Source organism: Myotis yumanensis, unplaced genomic scaffold (genome assembly GCF_028538775.1).
Source record: "Myotis yumanensis isolate MYYU_CA2020_CCGP unplaced genomic scaffold, mMyoYum1.0.hap1 SCAF_14, whole genome shotgun sequence".
Taxonomy (NCBI): domain Eukaryota; kingdom Metazoa; phylum Chordata; class Mammalia; order Chiroptera; family Vespertilionidae; genus Myotis; species Myotis yumanensis.
The window spans coordinates 48,218,217-48,239,096 of record NW_027223765.1 but is presented as its reverse complement, the minus strand read 5'-3'; the positions used below and the strand labels follow the sequence as shown (position 1 = coordinate 48,239,096).

The window sequence follows — 20,880 nt, the reverse complement described above, 5'->3', positions numbered from 1 at the left end:
CTCAAGATGAGTGAGAGCACTGGGGTCCCAGGCTGGCCAAGGACACAGTGGGGAGGAGGGTTCAGAGCGGGGACCCCATCTGTCACATCCCACACCGGAAGGTCGTGTGCATTCCAGCCTCAGACACCTCCCACATCTGCCTTCCTATCTGCAGGTGGGAATAAAGCTATCAGGAGGGTTAGTCAAAGTGCTTAAAGAACGAAAACGGCCCCACGAAGGGCTATGGCCTAGTGTAGCCTCAGGTCCATGGCTGCTTCTGCGGGTTAACAATCCTTCCCACAAAAAAGCTTCCTTCCCACTCCTCCTCTCTGTCTTCCCAGCTTCTCTGTTCTCAATGACAGATCAGAGTCCAGGGTCTGCAATTTCCAGCCTTCACCTCTTCCAAGGCCCCACTCTAACACCCGCTGCTGCCCAATCACCATCCTCCCCCATCAGAAATGCACACTAAGTTCCAGGTCCCTCAGGCTCTCACAGGGATGCTGGAAATATACGCAGCGTGCAGGCTGACCACGCCCAAGGCCTTCCCTCGGTGCCAATCTGTGCTGACACAGCAATAGTACCAAGTCCAAGCCTGGCTCCGGGCTGAGTTAGCTCATTTCACCAATTATGTCATCAAGTCCTCACTGTAATTCAGTGGCGCTTCTGGCTCCATCATCACATCTGCTCACGTCTGTTTTCGAGACCGAGATCTAAGGGGTCATTCATCCTCGTATTCACTCGGGCGTCAGACTACTTCAGTTCTGGAAGTACCAACTACGTGGTCTTGGATAAATGCGTGACGTGCCCAAGCACCTGCTGGCTGACTTGTAGGAAGTGTGCTCTAAGGAGTAGCTATTGTTAAACAGTTACTGAGGACCTACTATACGCCAGGACCCTGCCAGGAACTAGCCACAAAGGTGAACACAAGTTGATAAGGCTCTTGACCTCCCGGAGATTACGGCCTATAGGGAGAAATGCACCCACCACTTAACCCCCGACAATCAGTTCTGTATCTATAAACGTGTTTGTTTTTAGATTCCACATATGAGAGAACTCTTATAGTATGGATCTTTCTCTGTCTAACTTTTTTTTTTTTTACCCTTTTTTTTTTATTTAATAATTTTTATTTCTTAAAGTATTACAAAGAGTATTACATATGTCTCCTTTATTCCCCCCCTTGACATTCCCCCGGCCCCTACCCCCCGCCCCCCCCCCGCCCCGTGTCTTGTGTCCATTGGTTAATCTTATATGCATGCATATAAGTCCTTCAGTTGGTCTCTTAATCCCGCCCCCCAACCCTCCCCAGGCTTCCCACTGTAGTTTAACATTCTGTTCATTGTTGCTCTGCTTCTGTATCTACCCCTGTTCATCAGTCCATACTGGTCCCCTTTATTTGTCCCAACCTCACTGGAGTAGTCTCAACCTCACCAGGGCCGTCTGAGCCTCACCAGGGCCGTTTCAACCTCACCGGGGCCGTCCCTAGCTCACGGGGGCCGTTTCAACCTCACCTGGGTCGTCCCTACCACACCGGGGCCGTTTCAACCTGACCGGGGTTGTCCCTACCACACCGGGGCCGTTTCGACCTGACCAGGGTCGTCCCTACCTCACGGGGGCCGTTTCAACCTCACCGGGGTCGTCCCTACCACACCGGGGCCGTTTCGACCTGACCAAGGTCGTCCCTACCTCACGGGGGCCGTTTCAACCTCACCGGGGTCGTCCCTACCACATCGGGGCCGTTTCGACCTGACCAGGGTCGTCCCTACCTCACGGGGGGCCGTTTCAAACTCACCGGGGTCGTCCCTACCACACCGGGGCCGTTTCGACCTGACCAGGGTCGTCCCTACCTCACGGGCGCCGTTTCAACCTCACCGGGGTCGTCCCTACCTCACGGGGGCCGTTTCAACCTGACCGGGGTCATCCCTACCACACCGGGGCCGTTTCGACCTGACTGGGGTCGTCCCTACCTCACGGGGGCTGTTTCAACCTCACCGGGGTCATCCCTACCACACCGGGGCCGTTTCGACCTGACTGGGGTCGTCCCTACCACACCGGGACCGTTTCAACCTCACCGGGGCCATCCCAACCTCACCGGGGCCATCCCAGCCTTACCGGGGAAACAGGAAGTTTGGCCCTCTGTCCCCTGCCGGCGGCTCCCCACTAGACAAAATCTCCAGGCGTTCCTGGTGGTTGAACATCCAGCACTCCTGCCCTCCACCAAGTGCACAGACTGCCTGTCTGCTGTCCCCCAGCGCCCCACAAGAGACTGGGACCAGTGGGCATGTTTGTGCGCTTGCTGGTACAGCAGTTCCACAGTGCCGGCAGAGTCAGGCCCAGCCCTGGCCGGCCCCGGGCCCGACTCTGCCCCCCGATTGCGTCCCTCCCAGATGCAAGGAGCTGAAATCTGCAGCCTGCTGGGATGGGCTCTGTACTTGGTGCCTCTGCAGATCCTACTCAGTCTCAATGCGCTTCTTTCTATGCGAGGAGTTGAAATCTGCAGTTTGTTGGGTTGGGCTCTGTACTTGGTGTCACATCCTACTCAGTCTCAATGTTCTTTCTCTCCTTCCAGTTGTAGAGCTTCCACTGGGCCAACTTTCCCATGGTTCTGTATGCTAGGTGTTTGTCTGATATTTGGTAGTTTCGATGTTGTTGTGTGAGGTAGCACGCACAGGTCTCTTCCTTATGCCGCCATCCTGGTTCTCCTGGGTCTGCTTCTTGAGTGTGTCTCTCATGGCTGCAAGCAGTTGAAGTCTGCAATTTGTTGGGATAGGCTGCAAAAGCGCAGGTGGGTCTTTTTGTGCACCTGGCACAGCTTGGATGGGGATGTAAATTGATTAGGGCTGAGACTCAGGGAGTCGCCATGGCGGAGCAAATAGCACAGGCTGAGTCTCCGTGGCCCCTTGACTCTCTGCCAGGGCTTTGTGTCCCCCAGTGCCGGCGAGCAGCTGTGCAACAGAGTCTCCCTCGCTTTCTGATGGCTGCAAGGCCGTGCTGCCTCTCCCCGTCGGGTCTGGTGCTTCATGATCCCGCCTGAACCAGCTCAGTGGATTTGAGAGTTTGCAGAAGCAAAGGCGTTTCTACTTGTGAGTCTGGCACAGCCCAGATGGGAATGTAAATTGCGTAGGGCGGGGTCACAGGGAGTCGCCGGGGCGGAGACTCAGCGGCCCCTTGCCTATCCAGGACTCCAGGACTTTGCGTCCCCCAGTGCCGGCGAGCAGCCGAGCGCCAGAGCCTCCCTCGCTTTCTGACCGCTGGAAGGCCGTGCCGTCTCTCGCCTTGGGGCCTGGGGCCTCAGAGACCCGCCCGAACCAGCTCAGTGGATTTGAGAGTTTGTAAAAGCACAGTCATTCCCTCTTATGCCTCTGGCACAGCCCTGAGGGTAGGGCGGGGTCACAGGGAGTCGCCAGCATGGAGGAAATAGCGATGGTGGCGTCTCCCGCGCCCCTCGCCTCCCCGGGACACCAGGACTTCTTGTCTCTCGGTGCCGGCGAGCAGCCGCGTGTCAGAGCTTCCCTCGCTCTCCGACCACTGCAAGGCCGTGGCCGCCTCTCCCTGTGGGATCTGGGGCCTCCGAGACCCGCCCCGAGCAAGCCCAGAGGATTCGAGGGTTCGTAAAAAACCGAGAATCCATTTGCAGCCCGCGTGGCGTGTGACTGCGTACCTCTGGTTTTGGTGCCTCCGTAGCTCCCACTCAGTCTCACTGCGCTTCTTTCTTTTCCTCCAGTTGTAGATCTCCCACTGGGCCAACTTCCCCATGGTTCTGAGTGGTGGTTGTTTACTTCATAGTTGATAGTTTCAATGATGCTGTGAGAGAGCAGCACACACAGGTCCGCTCCCTACGCCGCCATCTTGGTTCCAATCTCTCTGTCTAACTTATTTCACTTAGCACAATACCCTCTGGTCCATCCATGTTGTCGCACGATTTCATTCTTTTTTTCATGGCTGAACAATAGGCTACTGTATATATGCCACAATTTCTCTATCCTTCCAACCATCTATGGACACTTAGGTTGTTTCCATGCCTTGCTAATTTTGACTAATTCTGCAGTGAACACTGGAGTGCAGATATCTTTCATTGTCAGGATTTTCATTTCCTTCTAATAAGCACCCAGAAATGGGATTGCTGGATCATATGGTAGTTCTACTTTTACTTTTTTGAGGAACCTCCATACTGTTTTCCACAGAGGCTGCATCAATTTGCATTGCCACCTGCATCCTTGCCAGCACTTGTTATTTCTTGTCTCTTTTTTTAATTTTTATTGATTTCAGAGAGGAAGGGAGAGATAGAAACATCAATGATGAGAATCATTGATCGGCTGCCTCTGGCACACCCCCTCCTGGGGATTGGGCTGGCAACCCAGGAATGTGCCCTTGACCAGAATTGAACCGGAGGACCTTTTAGTCCAAAGGAAACCACTCTATCCACTGAGTCAAACCAGCTAGGGCTATTTCTTGTCTTTCTAATGATAGCCATTCTAACAGGCCTGAGGTGATAGCTCATTGTCCTTTCGATTTGCATTTCCTGATGATTAATGATGCTGAGTATCTTCTTCTCATGTACCTGTTGGCTAATTGCATGTCTTCTCTTATTCTAATCTAGAGGCCCAGTGTACAAAATTTGTGCACTTGGGGGGGGGGGGGGGGGCGGGGGTGTGATCTCTCAGCCCAGCCTGTGCCCTCTTGCAGTCCAGGAGCTTTTGGGGGATGACTGACTGACCACATCCAAGGGGAGAGGCCTAAGCTGTCAGTCAGACATCCTTAGTGCTGTCGCGGAGGTGGGAGAGGCTCCCGCCACCCCCGCTGCACTTGCTAGCCGTGAGCCTGGCTTCTGGCTGAGCGGCGCTCCCCCTGTGAGAGCGCACTGACTACCAGGGGAAAGCTCCTGCCTTAAGCGTCTGCCCCCTGGTGGTCAGTGCACATCATAGCAACTGGTTGTTCCGCTGTTCGGTTGATTTGCATATTACCCTTTTATTATATAGGATTTGGTCTTTGTCCCCAGTCCCTGACAAAGAGCTCCTTGTAAATTCCTAGTCATCAGAGCACTAGCAGCATCTTTTGTTCCATGGAGGTGACTGCGTGGGCTTGGGTACCTTCTGGATTGAGGCTGGTCACTGGGAAAACCAAGCCATGATTAGAAACTGGAAATTTTCAGCCCCTCCCTCCTTTTCCAGAGAGGGCAGGGGGTCTGGAAATAGACTTAATAATTGATATGCCTACGTGACAAAGCCTCCATAATAATCCCCAAAGTATGGGGTTCAGGGAGCTTCCAATCTGGCTGTTCATCTGTTTCCTTAATCACATCCTTTAATCAACTGGTGATCGCGGTTCCCTGAGTTCTGTGAGCCACTCTAACTAATTAATGGAACCCAAAGAGGGACTTGTGGGAACCTCTGATATGTACCCAAGTCAGATAGAAGTTGTGGGTAACCTGGGGATCCGTTACTTGTGATTGGCATCTGACGTGGGTAGGAGGAGTCTTGTGGGACTGAGGCCTCAACCTGTGGGATCTGACACTATCTCCAGGTAAATGGTGTCAGAATTGAGTTAAACTGTAGGACACCCAGCTGGTGTCGCAGAGAATTGCTGGTCACAGGTGGTGGCCAGAAGCGTCAGAAGTGAAGTGTTCTGTGTGAAAGTGAAGAAGAAAGGCGGGAGGTGGACAGGGTGCTATTTCCCTTCTCAGGAGGAAGAACATTTCCTACTTCACTTGTGGAGTTTCTTCTACATCACCAATGGCACCAGCTCCATTCCACGAACAAGCCCTGGTGTGCAATTCTGCTTCCCAGCCAATGACGGAGTATTCGATCTCTGTGTAGCAACTGCCATGGAAGACAGCAAGTTTGCAAACTTCCTTATCCGGTCAGGGCACCGTGCACTGTGTCTGCTGTGCATGTAACAGAGCCACACGCTCAATCCCACAGCAGCAGCCTGTGTGTGTGTGGTGGGGAGAGGGGGGCAGAGGTGGACACGTGCCTCTGACTCTCCCACATGATACTATTCCTGACCTCTCCCACCGCCTTAAAGTCTTCTTTCCTACGCCACCTTCCTCTTCCTCTGCAAGCTAATGGCCATGGGAGGTGTCCATGTCCTGTGCAGGAAAACGCATTGTTCAGCTTGGCGCTAAGGGAGGTGGCAAAGTTCAGGATGATGCGTCTTCCCGGCCCCACTTGACGACAGCTGCCTCTGGAACCCTGGGTGGAGGGCTGGGTCCCATGTACCCGGGGGCCCTTCCCTCCTTCAACTTGAAGGTGCTGGGATTTCCTGCCGAAAGGGCCAAGTAGACGTCTCCCTCTCTCACCGAACACGGCATCCTTGCCACGTGACACCTTTTAACTTCCAAGGCTTCCCACTGCCTTGAGGTAGTCTGAGCCCAGAGTCTGTACCAGAGGCCGGTGCAGGCCGGGTGGGCAGATGCCAGCACCCTGCGCTGGAGCCAGGCTTCCTCTAGCTGAGTCTCCCACTTCCCACCACTGAGAATCGTTACGGCCCGTTTATCCAGAAGAAACACCTGGGTCACTTAGGGGCCCACAGCTGCCCTCGGGAACTGGAGACTGTCACCTACACCCCACCCCAGATCTACACCCCAGGCGCTATCTGTCAGCAACCCCAATGGCCATGGCGAGCGAGCATCAGTGACCCACACGGACGGCTTGGCCAGGCTTCATTAAACCACTGACTCTACGTGATTATGAGACAGAGGCCAGGGTGCCCTCGTCTGTTTCTTATTTGGCCCTAAAATAATTTTTCTCTTAGAATTAGGTGTCACCGAGGCCTGCTACCTAATACAGTGGGGCCTTGACTTACGAGTGTCCTGACTAACGAGTTTTTCGAGATACGAGCCGTCTCTCGGCCGATTTTTTGCTTTGAGTTGCGAGCTAAAATTCGGGTTACGAGCCAGCTTCAGATACCCCACCGCTAGTTGGCGCAGCGAACGTCACAGTGAACGCCACAACATCAGCCCAGCATCATGTGTCTCACTCGTTCACTTTTTGATTTGACATACGAGTAATCTGAGTTATGAGCTCCGTCACGGAACGAATTAAACTCGTAAGTCAAGGCCCCACTGTATATTTAAAAAGAGTGTCCTGGGTCTTGCCTGACATTCGACTAATAAGCTTTGGCACTGCCTCGCTATCAGTTCTGGCTCAGGGAGGCCGCAGGATGAGCCTGATGGTTGGGATGCCAGCCGGGGTCTGACCCCTAGATGTGGCACCTGCCCCAACTGGCCTGTGGTAAGGATGCCCTCAATGGTATGGCTCCAGGGTCTCCCTCACCTGGGAACTGGCGTCAAGTGGCTCCGCTTGGGCTTGGTGAAGAGGACCCAGAGGAAAGCGGCGGGGGAGGGAGGTGAGGGCGGGGGTCTGCCACTAGCATGGACAGACCAGGCTCTGCACAGGCAGTGCCCCTCATGGGGACTCACGTGCAGCACCTGGGCGGGACCGGCCACTCACCCTCCGGAATCAGGTCCCTCTGCTCCGAGGAGCTGGGCTCTGGCTGGCTGGTGAGTGCCCAGTTCTCAGTGGTTACTACTCTCTTCTCTGAGCAGGGTCTCTCTTCCTCCCTCTCCCGGGAAGCCTTTGCCGGTGCCAGCTCAGGGGCCTGGGAACTGCAGGCACCGTGCGCTTGATAAATAACACCTGTTGGTACTTAGTGTCAGACATACAGACAGCGCTTTCGGAACACGGGCATAGATTTTAAACAGAACAGCCAAGACACTCGTTTTGGCCCACGCCGGTGCTTCGGAATCACACAACCAGTCCGGAGAGGGCCCCAGAGTGACGTGGCAACCATGACAACCACCAGCTGTGCTGAGAAGAAACGATGACTTGAGAGGACTCGATGCGGGCTTCCAATTTACAGACAGGCCTCAGGGCGGATGAGGTGAGGCCGTTTCTTTTTTTTTTATCCTCACCCGAGGATATGTTCATTGATTTTCAGAGGGAGAGGAAGAGAGAGAGAGAGAAATATCGATGTGAGAGAGAAACATGGGTCAGCTGCCTCCCGTATGCGCCCTGATAGGGATCGAATCCCATGGGTGTATGGGACGATCTACACCCCAGGAGCTGTCTGTCAGCAACCCCAACAACAGTTCCAAACGACAGAGCCACCGGCCAGGGAGAGACTTTCTTGTGACAGGAGAGAGCCAGGGTTCTGTCCAAGTTACTGTCCCTGAAGAAAAACCACCGTAACCAGCGAGTGTCTGTGGAGCGAGCGGGAGAGTGGGGAAGACAGATTGTCTCCGCGGGGCTCCTCCTGTGATTCCAAGGAGACACGCACACACCTCCGGCCTCATGCTCCCTGGTTAGCAAGACAGGGGAAGTGAGTCACTCTGGGAAAGAGTGCTGGTGGCCTTGGTTAGTTTCCAGAGTTGTCTGTGAGCACCACAGCGCCCACACAAAGCCCATGCTGAGGAAGATTTCTCTAGAGCAAAGAAAAGCTGAAGCCGTAGGAGGGTGGCCAAATCGGCCTTGAAGATCACACTGCCACACCTGCCTGGAGACGGAGGCTTAAGTAATTAGGTAATATTTATAGTGTGAAGACGACAGCCGCCCTCGGCGCCTGTTACAGGTATCAGCTCAACAGCTCACCAGCCAGGAGCAGGGCTGCCGGGCAGCATCCGCCACGGGGCCTGCACCTCCACATGCCTCATTCTCACTGTGAGGTGGGCAGGGCGGCTGCTCCCTGGGAAGGACAGAAAAGCCCTCTCTCCAGGGTGTCTGAGATGAACGCTCCCATCCAAGTGGCTTATGGTAAGGTGAAGATGGCTTCCCCAATCCTAGGAGCCTTTCTGATTCCGGGAAGTGACGTGGAATCCTACTCCAAACGCCTGGCCAGCCTTTCCCACAGGAGCACGCAGCCCGGCGAGATCCTATGCCCCACTGTGTCTCCTCTTGTGAAAGGAATCTTTTTACTCCTGGCCCTGTGGCATGTGTGGGTGAGCTCGGTCCATCTGTCCCTCCCTCCCTCCTCACCTTCCGTCCACACCTCCCTCCCTCCCTCCATTCATCCTTCCATCCATCCATCCAATATTTACTGAGAAGCTAATAGTGAACACTGCACTTGCTCCAACAACAACAACAAAAGACAAAAAGAAAGTCTCACGGAGCTTATGTGGGAATGGGAGAACTAAATAGTAGGAAAAAAAATCACACAGATGCATGGACATGAGGCTGAAAGAGAAAGTACTGGTGTTTAGACACAAGGGGCCGGGCCGAGGCCGCCAGGAAACCTCCCTGGGGACGGGACCCTGGAGCTGAGCTATGGAGGCTGAGAGGGGCTGCTTAGGCCCAGCGGTGGGCAGGGCCTTCCAGGCAGAAGGAACAGCTGGTGGACTGAAGGGTTGGATGCCAAGGGAAGTGAAGTGCAAGATGGGGCTGGGGAGGGAGACAGGGTGTGGAGGCCACACGGATGATTGTGGATTTCATTGGAAAGGTTTTAGCAATTTCCAACAACCCTGGCTGTGCACTTCCACTAGGAAGACAGCATGGTCCCCTGTTCTGAAAGTTATTCTCCAGTGGCCATGTCACATGTAGCAGGTTGTTCTGAAACATACAAAGAAGCCACTGCTGACCTACAAACAGGAAAGTACAATTAGCCCTCGCTGGTGTTGGCTCAGTGGTTTGAGCATCAGCCCTTGGACTGAAGGCTTTGATTCTAGTCAAGGGCACGTGCCTCGATTATGGGTTCGATCACTGGCCCTGGTTGGGGGGTGTTCGGGAGGCAACCAACAGATGTTGTCTCTCTCACATTGATGTTTCTCTCTGTGTGTGTGTCTCTCCCGCTCCCGTCCAATCTCTTTGAAAATCAATGGGAAAAATATCCTTGAGTGAGGATTAATACCAACAAAAAAGAAAGCACAATTATTTGCAGAGTACTTCCCATGTCCCAGGCTCTGTCATAGATGTTCCCTGCACTGATTCACTTAAAGGGCCACAAGCCAAGGAGGGACTGTAATTATGATCTTCATTTACATTAAAGATTTAGAAGTTAACGGTTGACCCGGAATTTCAGTCCAGGTGTGCTTGACTACAAAATCTATATTTTTACCCAGTGCCTTATATTGTCTCATTATTCATTCACTCATTCACTTATTCATTCAATGAACAATGACTGTTCGCCTACTATGCCCTAGGCCAGGGGTCCTCAAACTATGGCCTGAGGGCCACATGCAAATACAAATATTGTATTTATTCCCGTTTTGTTTTTTTACTTCAAAATAAGATATGTGCAGTGTGCATAGGAATTTGTTCATAGTTTTTTTTTTATACTATAGTCCAGCCCTCCAACGGTCTGAGGGACAGTGAACTGGCCCCCTGTTTAAAAAGTTTGAGGACCCCTGCCCTAGGCACTGTGTGAGGCCCTGCTGATTCATGGATGTACAAGGTTATCAGCCGAGAAGGCCCCATGGCCCAGATAGAGAGGGTGCATCGGCCCTCCCAGCGACTGAGCCTATGATCAAGGCCTCAGCAGCCTGTGCCCTGAGCACCCAGCATCACCTGCCAAAAGCATGCCAAGCAAACGAAGACTGGTTTCTTGTGAAAAGCTACCCCCGGCCTTCAGGAAGAGCACCCTATCCCCACAGCACATCTAGTTGCAAAGCTCCTTCATTCGGGGAAGGAGTAATAAATAAACTGTGTTCTAGCTGCCAGGCCTCCGCTGTGGATTCATCGGAGCCTGGCAGTCCTTGGAAACTGAGCGGACGCTGCCTTTGCACAGAAGAGGGTCTGGGCTCACAGCGCAGCTCTGCCACTTCCTGGCGAAGGGCTCTGGACAATCACCTGCTCTCTCTGAGTCCCGTGTTTCTCTCTTTGCACCCCCACAACCTTCCCTCCAAACTGTTAGAAACCTCAGAGGCTCTAGTCCCAAATCCATCCCTAAGGATCACGTCTACCTTCGCCAGGATCGCTGGCATCCAACCACTGGCATCCTGCCCGGAATATTTCTATCAGCCTCCCGCCTGGCTGGCAGACTCCACCCCAGGTCCTCTGCAAGCACTCCTCACATCACAGAGTGAGGGCTCACACATCTTTCAGCTCATTCTATAGCTCTGCTTTGGCCCCTCCTGAGGCCTCCCACTGCTGTAAGAATACAACCTTAGATCCTTAGCAAGAAAAGTCTTTCCCACCCTTCACCCTCGCTTGCCCACCTCTCCATGCTGCCTCCCATGCCCCAGGGCCTTTGCAAATGACCTCTCCCTCTAAGAACTTTGCTGGGCTGGCTCCCTGGCACCACCTGTCCTGTCCAGGGCAGGTCCCTAGATCCCTTTCCCACTGCCTCCCCCCCTCCTATCACTTAGTCACCACCTGATGTAATCTCACAACAACACGGAGTTCTTCCATTGGTTGACGTGTGCCAATTGATTTCTTTCTTGCCACTAAAATGTCCTCCTGAGATGAGGAACTCCTCTCCCTCGTGTCTAGTGCCATAGTAGATGCTCAACAAATATTTGATAAATGGAAGGTGAATTCTGCCCTGGCCAGGTGCCAGGTGTCATCCAGTTCACCAAAAGGCTGCAGGTTTAATTCCCGGTCAGGGCACAAAACTAGGTTGTGGGTTCGATCCCCGGTCTCTCTCTCTCTCTCTCTCTCTCTCTCTCTCTCTCAAAAATAAATAAATAAATAAATAAAAATCAATAAACATATCTTCAGGTGAGGATTAGAAAATAAAAAATAAAAGAAACTGAGTCCCGACAGAGGTTGTTTGGGGGAGTAAATGAAACACTAGCACGAAGGAGGCTCGCACAGCTTCAGGTACACAAACCCCTCCCACAGCCTTTCAGCTGCAGGTGCTCCGGGCACAGCCTGGAGTCGGGAAGCGAGATGCCTGACAGATGACAAGAAACTCACTGGCTACAAACATGAAGCCGAGGCAGTTAATGCTACATGAAGTGTCTGTGAAATATCAACTCCATGCCAACCATCAAAGGCACCTTCCTTTATAAGGGGACATATGCAATACTTTCAACAATAAAGCTTTTAAAAAGAAACGTCTGCAATAGTTTAGAATGCACGTTCTCTAGAATCCTGTTTTTCAAAAGGAACACATCTCGAGGAATGAGACGATGTTCATAGTGCCAAGTGCTGGTCAATTCAGAATAAACTGCTACTCGAGGCTTGCAAAAAAAAAAAAAGAAGAAGAACATAAAATTATAGTAACTCACGGGATGTCCAAGCATGTACAAATGTTTGATGTAACATGGCATGACCTTCAAAACTGGGAGGGCCCAGAAGTGTGGACAGCCTTAAAACCAGTCCTACTTTTTGCCTTCGTTCTTGATCATTCCTCAGCGGGAAAAGTAACAGCTAAATGGTAGTTATTTGTAAAAGGAGGAGGCTGCACAACCACGAGCTTCCCTGCACTTTTCTGGGTGAAAGTTTCTGCAAGGAGCAAGCCAACGGAGGGACGAGTTTTGGGAAGACAGCTCCTCCCAAGGAATTAGGTGCTCCTATCAGAGCTACTCCTAATGAGAGAAAATAACGCAAGCTCATTAGCATGGTGAGTGGAAATGATCAAACCGAAAATAGAACAACATTAGTATTTTCTCCCCAAATAGCAGACAACCTCGATGTCAATGTCCATGTCTGGAAAAGCAATCGCGGATTCACTTCTTCGTTAATTTGGGTGGAAGTTAAAGCTCGCTCTCAGTGTGTGCCGATTGGAAGCAGGCTAGGCCCTCAGCATTCTCACGCGGTGGTACATGTCCTCACACTGCTGTTAACCAAAACACGAACTGAAAATGTGGCTAAAAAAGGGATCCCTCCATCGACAGAAGCAAAGACCATTTTTCAAAAAGCACGGCCCTGGCTTAGGAGAACGGGGTCCACGGGCAGCCCAGTGTCCCCGCCACTTCCTCTGCTTTCATTACATCATACAGTGTCACTTTAATTAATTCATCCAATCAATTTATCAGATCAAGTGGTTTTGATCCCACTGTGATTCAAACAGGTTTCATTAAATTAATAAACCATATGTTTCATGTTGTTGGGAGGAAAGCGATTTCTCTCTGTTCGCTGTTCCAAAAGTCTTCACAATGGGCAGCATTCGGCACTTAATCACCAAACCATCTTCCGAGCGCCCCGGGCGTGTTGCAGAATAACGGAAATGACAGCCCATTAAATCCTCAAGTCTGTCCACGTTATTTACCGATACAGGGCAGGCTGGCGACTCCATGGCCCTTAAACAAGCCTAAATACGGTTTCCATTTACTGGAACGAAAGCGTTAGACTTTTTTTGGGTGACATCCATTACAAGTCCTTCTTCCTCAAGAATACAACGTTAAGATGACTTTGCCCCCTCGTCTTTGGTGTCTCACACGGCCAATGTGTCTCATTCTTGGCATCAAAAGGCTTGATTCCGTTTTCTCTATTCCAGTACATCCAATCACCCTGACAGAGGGCAGGACGGGGCGCAGAAGCGCAGGCAGCCCCCCCAGGCTGCTCAGTGCACACGAGTTGGAGAGCGCAGCAGGGGAACGAGGAGGTGGGTGCTGTACTCAGTCTGCTGCGGCTCTGCTTACACTTCTGGTGGCAAATGACCTGGTGCTAAGGTGAACTGCTGAGTGGTTGGTTACCAAGCTAACAGGCTCATTAGTCCTAGGGTCTTGTAGTGGGATGGAAGAATAAAACCAACCAATGGGCACTTTCACAGTCACAGCTACTATCATTTTCAAGAAAATAGTTACTTTAAAGCAAATTTAAAGCCATCCATTAGAGGGTCACTAAACTGTGGTTCCCAAGCCAAATCCAGCCTGTCACCTATTTTTTGTAAATTAAGTTAAATATATATATATATATATATATATATATATACACACACACACACACACACACACACACACACATATATATATATACACATACATATATATGTGTATATATATATATGTATATATATATTATTGATTTCAGAGAGGAAGGGAGAGGAAGAGAGAGAGATAGAAACATCAACGATGAGAGAGAATCATTCATTGGCTGCCTCCTGCACACCCCCTACTGGAGACGGAGCCCGCAACCTGGGTATGTGTCCTTGACCGGAATCGAACCCGGGACCCTTCAGTCCACTGGCCAACGCTCTATCCGCTGAACCAAATCAGCCAGAGCAAAGTTAAGTTTTTTATTTCTACATCCAGTCATTTTATATACTGACAATGGCTGCCTTCATGCTACAGTGGCAGAACTAAGTAGCTGCAACAGAGACCACAGGACCCACTGTCTGGTACTCAGACAAAGATGTTTATTGACTCTTGTCCTATGTGATTAATTGATTTTTCTTTCTTCTGTGACAATAGCCCGATAAGTACATAGCTCCATGCTCAACATCATGGCTCTCCCAGGCACTGAGAGCTTCCCAGTAATGACTGGATAGAGACTGTCAATCAGACAGGATCAGTTCCTTTTGAATAACCTGAAAAATTACAGAATACCATCCTTCTCTTTCTGAAATCTTTTTTTGCGGAAGATTAAAGAGACGGAACTTTTCCTGTCTTGGCTATTTATTCTCTAAAGTCAACAATCTCAGTCCTCCCACTGCCTGGTGATGCCAGCACCTGCGGGTGGCCCTTGGCCTGCGATGCCCTGGAACCGAGTCTTCTGGGGCGGAAGGAAGGAGAAACATTGGGGCACGTGGACCATGGTTCCATGGCCTGTGCACTGAATAGCAAACAGGACATCATGAGACATTAGGGCAGTGCAAATCAAAACCCCAAAGAGATACTACTCCCCCTCCTGTAGGATGGCGGGATGAAAGAGGTGGAAGATCTGGTGAGGATGTGGGGAAGCCAGAGCCTCCTACACTGCTGATGGGAACGGCAATGGGGGCAGCCACTCGGGACACAGTGTGTCAGTTCTTCAAAACAGTAAGCACAGAGTATGACTCAGCAACTCTGCTCCTGGGTTACATCCAGGAGAGTAACTATGTCCATACAAAAACTTAAATATGAATGTTCCTAACAGCACTATTCATAATGGCCAAGAAGTGGAAAAAACTCAAATGTCTATCAATTGATAAATGGATAAAAACGTGGCATATCTATACAATAGTATAGTATTTAGTAAAATGAAATGCAATTCTGACACGTGCTTGAATATGGGTGAACCTTGAAACTATGATGTTAAGTGAAATAGGCTCGAGAAGAAAAAGCCATCAATTGCATGATTCCATTTATATGAGCTACCCAGAATAGCCAAGTCCAGAGAGACAGAAAGCACAGTCGTGGTTGGCGGGAACTTGAGGGGAGGCGGGGAAAAGGAGAGGAAGGAGAACCGGAGTGACAGCTGATGGGCCCGGGGTTTCTTCGCGGGGTGATGAAAATGTTCTGAAAGCAGATACAGAGTTGTGATGACTGCACAACTTTGCGAAAATACTAAAAACCAATGAAGTGCACACTTTAACAGAATGAACTTTATGGTATGTGGATTAAATCTCAGTAAAGCTGTTATTAAAAATATAAAGCAAAGAGACTATTAGCAATAAAAAGCAATAAGCTACGATACATGCATGTACATCCTGGGTAAATCCTAAGCTCCTCACACCAAGGGAAAGATGAAGCACATCAGCGGTGGCTGGAAGAGACCACAGGAGGAAGAACTGGTGCACGTGGACATGACGATCTTTCTGGGGCGATAAAAATGGCCGTAAAACTATAAATTCGCTAAAAATTATTGACTTGTACAATTGCAATCGCTGAATTTTATGGTATGTAGATTATGCCTTAAAAAAAAGAAGACGCCCAAAGGCTGTAAAAACAGGAACTTCATATACTGTGGGTACATACAACCCCTTTGGGGAACTGTCTGGCCACATGTAACCAAATCTGAACATGTATGTGTACGCTGAGTGCAGCCTTTACTCCTGGGTGCATACCCTGCAGAGATGAGTCCATATGCTCATTACAAGACATGTTCAAGAATTTTCATAATCATCCATACACCCACATCTACTGAAAGAGGTAAACAATCCAGGTACAGTCACACAAGGAAATCCAGCGATAAGAAAGAGCAAACTACAACTGCATGGGACAACATAGATGAACTGCATGGGACAACATAGATGAACTGCATGGGACAACATAGATGACTCTCAAAGCCAGAAGAGCACAAGGAGCAAGACACAAAAAAGGTCACCCTGCATGGCTGTTTCCATGAAACTGACTCGCAGGCAAGGCCAGCTCACGGCCATGGCTGCCCTTGGGCACAGTCCGTGACCAGGAACAAGAGACGCAGGTGGTCCTGGGAAGCTGGTGGTGTGAGCTTCGGGATCTGGGTGTTTGTGACTCAAGTGCATTCAGTTTGTGAGAACTCATCAAGTGGTCCCCATAGTACATGCGTGTTTTTCTGTGTGTTAACACTGACACTCTGTTTAAAAAAGATGTAGGGCCCTAGCCGATTTGGCTCAGTGGATAGAGTGTTGGCCTGCAGACCAAAGGGTCCCGGGTTCGATTCCGGTCAAGGGTGTGTACCGCGGTTGCAGGCTCCTCCCTGGCCTGGGCCCTGGTTGGGGTTCCTGCAGGAGGCAACCAATCAATGTGTTTCTCTCACATGGATATTTCTCTCTGTCTTTCCCTCTCCCACTCTCTCTAAAAATCAATGGAAAACTATCCTTGGGTGAGGATTAAAAAAGAAGACATAGGCCTGCACCTACATCTCTCTCTGCTTCTCGCAAGATCACAAACATCTTCACATTCACACACCTTAGGAGTCAGCAGTGGGCACTGCGGTAACTGCCACAAGTCTGCAGAATGCAGAGCTGGCCCTGACATGGCAGGACGGGTCCCGGGCTCCGCAAAAACTCAGCGGAGGCTCTTGCCCGCTTCGACAATTTGGTGCCAGGGGAAACCACTGTCTCCACTTCCCTGGGTATGAAGGGCCTCGCATTCCTCTTTGCACGGCTGACCAACATCGCATCCTCAGCCCGTTTTTAAGGAAAGCACTTTGCAGCTGCCACATCCTCAGCAGCTCTGAGCTCCCCGATCCGGCGCTCCCTTGTGATATAAATTCCTCACCCCCCACGCGTCCTGCACATTCACGTCTCACAAGACAGTCAGCCCCCACGAGCTATTTCCCAAGCCAGTTCCCGCGGGAGAAAGCGCTGGAGTTCAGTGGTTTTCTTTTATTTTTAGCTCGGTGAAAAAAAAAAAAAAGAGCCCGCGTGCGGTTTTCTATGGCGGCCCAACCGAAGGTATTTTAAGGTCTGTGTGCTTCTTAGCTGTCCATTGTTCCAGGCTGACAAATGATGCCCTTGACAAGGTGTCCGCCCGGTATTACTGGAATCTCCAGCGGTTCTTCACAGAACCTGGCCAGACTAGCGCCTCCTCCCCATCCCCAAACAAAAGCAGACAGGAGGAAGAGGGCCACACTCTTAAACATCCTCGCCTCTTCTGTTAGCTCCTTTTCAGCTACGAGCCTGGAAAATGGGCTTATTCTAGACCATCAGAGGGCAGGTCAATGTGGTTATTTGCGGACAGAATCTCAGTCCCCCTGTTCCCACAAAGGCCGTGTGCCAGTAGCCAGGCCCCTTTCATTGGGGGTGGGGGCGCTCTTGCCAAACTTCTCCATGTAACTCCCCCCACTGAACGCCAGTGCTGATAGACGATACAAGCTCACCCTGCATCACCCAAGTTCACAGTTTTGAAGAAGGACAGCACTGGCTTGAGAGAGATCATAAAAACGCCTGTTAGTCCTTCCTCCCTTCCAGGCACCCGGGCTTCGATCAGCCTTATTCCGCTAAGCGTTCCCCAAGCTCTGAGACACAATTATGACAAATCACAGAGCTGGGAGGTCGGGCTGCCAGGGTAGAGTCGACTTTCTAGTTTCCTGGGAGAGAAATTCATGCTCATTTCACATTAAGAAAGTAGAAATGGAAAAGATTTGATGGCTGACAATTATCAACTTAGGTTTATCAGACACGGACATTAGACTGTGAAGTGATAGTTCCAAAGGCCAGGAGGTGCCTAGAGGGGCAGAGCTGCCTGGAGTCCTTGTCTGGGCTGCATGTTGTTAAGGACGCTGCAGACAGGGGTCCTGGGAGCAAGTCCAGGCCCTGAGACAAACTCCTGATCCCAACAGGAAAACAGTTAAAGAATAAGACACCCCGAAGCTTTCTTTAGACATGAACTAACTAGTGCTGATGTCGCAAGGTACAGAATCCGAGAGAATGACTAATATATTCCTCGTCAACAGGGCAGTTTGGAACTTATCTAGTTAACTAGTTATTCCCACACCTGTTTCTCCTTAGCAACCACCCGCGTCCCTTCAGCAGAAGGGCATACGCTTAGCACCAAGTCCCAGGTCTTGGCTGGTTTTGAACTCCTTTTCATTTGAAGTAATTTATGATCAGGAATCTCCCCAGGGCAAGGGCACTTATCCGAAGGTACCTTTAGAGGCTTCCGTCCCCAGTGGGTTATCCAGGAAGTCTGTCATGTCATGGTTCCAGGCATCGCGGACGGCGGACTTGGACACCACCCTGCCGTTCAGACCCTGCTGTGGTCGGAAGTTATTTCTCAGATACTCCACTGACTTGACGTGGTCTTGCTGTTCCGTGGTGAAGATAGAATAGAAAGCCTCGAGCTGCACAGAGAACCAGCGAGGGGAGAAAAAAAGAACATCAGTTAGAAAAGCTCCGAGGTCCCAAGCGGGTGAGGGTGACAAGAACACAAATGATAGGACGTGGACGTGCCCCAGGCCGCGTCTGACACACCCCCCGGGACACAGGCTTTGGCTCCTCTGGCTGAGGCTTCTGTCCCACCAACTACCCAGGAAAACCCTTCATTGGAGGGTGCAGAGAACTCTCAGTCCATGTCTCAGAGTCCCATGTTTTCCGCAGCTCTGGCCCTGGCCACGGCCTCCAATATTACGGGAACATTGAGTTTTGGTGAAACTGGGAGGCTCTGGAGCCAGACTGCTTGGGGGGGAATTCTAGCCCCATGGCTCCACCATGACGCTGAGAAAGATGCTCAACTTCTCTGAACCTCAAAATTTCCTCAATCAAGTGGTGATAATCACAGCAGCATCCACGCGATAGGGTTCAAGTCAACATTAAATGAGATCATCCATGAGCAGTGCCAGGTTCCTGGCACATGGGCCTCAATAAATATCAATGATCTAATTTGTCCTGAGCTTCTCCTTATATCCAGGGGATCCAGGGCATCTGAGTCGTTAAGTCACAAAGTTGCTAAATGCATGGCTTGCCATTAACTGCCCCCCCCCCCCACCCCACCCCCACCCCCACCCCCCGAGGTCAGCAGCTACCAGGCGGGCCAGCACAGTCAGATAGTCCAGATAGTCCAGATAGTCAAGCTTTCTGTATCTCCAGTTTCCTCATCTGTAAAACAGACATAATACTAGTATCTATCTTACCAGGTGATGGAAAAGATTAAAATCGATGTTCATCACCTAGCCCCTGGAGAGCCTCGGTGAAGATCCGCAGCTATCATTATTAGTAACATTATTAAGGGCCATTTCCCACAAGACTGCTGACCAAACTTCCATGGGAAAGCAAAGAAAAAAAAACACTCCCAACTCCAGGATCCTATTTCTATGACAAAAAGCACCCCTGCTGGCCCTCGGCATTCCACTCATGGGAGCAGGTCGCAGGAAGGGCAGGGGCTGGGGGGCAGAGGTTAGTTCCCAAGGGACCACAGAGCTATTCTTGTCACCAAAGAAATGGACCGTAGCCTAACATTGCCAGCCACCGAAAATCTAACCCTTGGATGTGGGGGAAGGAATGGAGTGAAGAAGAGAGAAACCGAACGAACTCTTCCTGGCCCACCTGGACCCTTGAATGCGGGTCAGAACGCTGTCCTCAGGTGTGATGGGTAGACGATGCCTCCCTGGCACGCAGAGTGGCTGCCCTCGGCCTCGGGGCCAGGGGGTGGCTGCCACGAATGCATAAACAAACAAGAGAATTACCGCCTCGGTTTCGGATGGTCATCCTGAAGCCTGGAACTAACCCCAGTGTTTCTCAAACGGCCTCGCAGAAGCCGGCCGAGAACAGCCTGCTTCCTTCTGAAACACCCTCTCTTCGCATCAGAAAGTAATGAATACATAAGTGAAGTACAGAGTGATTTCAGCCAAGAATCATTCAAGTATACGGGTTCGCCTATCATCCCACCTTCCCTCCAATTCTGCAAATGTGAAGTGATAATAAACCGTGAAACCTCTCTGCTTTTTCATCAAAGTAATAGAACCAGACAGTCTCTCAACCAGCCTCCACGTAAAAGGAGCACATTATTCTCGAGTTACTCCAACTCTCTGCTATTCACACAGCGTCTCCTCTCACAACTCCCAGCATTGCCAGGCAGAATGTGCCTCCCCTTACCCATGCTTCCTTCAGATGTTCCTCCTGTATTTATAGTGGAGGGAGAGAGGCAATCCAAGGTCAGATGGCTTACTCTGTCCAAATGTGACCCACTCGGAAGCAAGATGATGGGAGGTGCTGGAAAGCAAATCCCCAGGCACGGCATACCCATGTGGGGACGACCAAAATCCGGACTGAATGCGCCCCAAAATGAGAGGAGGTTTCAGATTTTCTTAGAGAAAATAGCTTCTTAAAATTACATGAAGGGAAGTAAAGGCCCTCTGGAAACAGTCTAGGGAAAGACTAACCAAAATGATTTAAGGGACGGAGAGTAAGTCCTGTGTGAAAGGTCAGAGGAAGTGGGATAGTGCAGCCGGAAGAACCGGCGAATAAGGAGGAATTTGATTAAAGGCCCTTGTACGTAGAAGATGCTGACCAGCTCTTCTCCGTGTCCAGAGAAGGCCGAATAAGAGGAAATTGGTTTAAATTACAGTCTTGGAGATGTGAGCTGAATAGAGGAAGGAATTCCTTAACTTTCAGAGTGTTTTTTAAAGAAAATAGACTGAGTGGCCATACATAGCACATTAGACCAGAGATTTTCTGGAAAAGACA

The 20,880-nt window shown here is 50.7% G+C and overlaps 1 protein-coding gene across 3 annotated transcripts in view; it reads right to left on the bottom strand.

The window, feature by feature from the left end:
• Positions 1-20,880, bottom strand: part of PTPRG (protein tyrosine phosphatase receptor type G) — a 675,258-nt gene that overhangs the window by 98,048 nt on the left and 556,330 nt on the right. For all 3 annotated transcript variants that reach the window (XM_070390897.1, XM_070390899.1, XM_070390898.1), the window contains exon 8: positions 18,347-18,539. In XM_070390897.1, the coding sequence (XP_070246998.1) occupies positions 18,347-18,539 (193 nt within the window). The remainder of the gene's footprint in view (positions 1-18,346; positions 18,540-20,880) is intronic.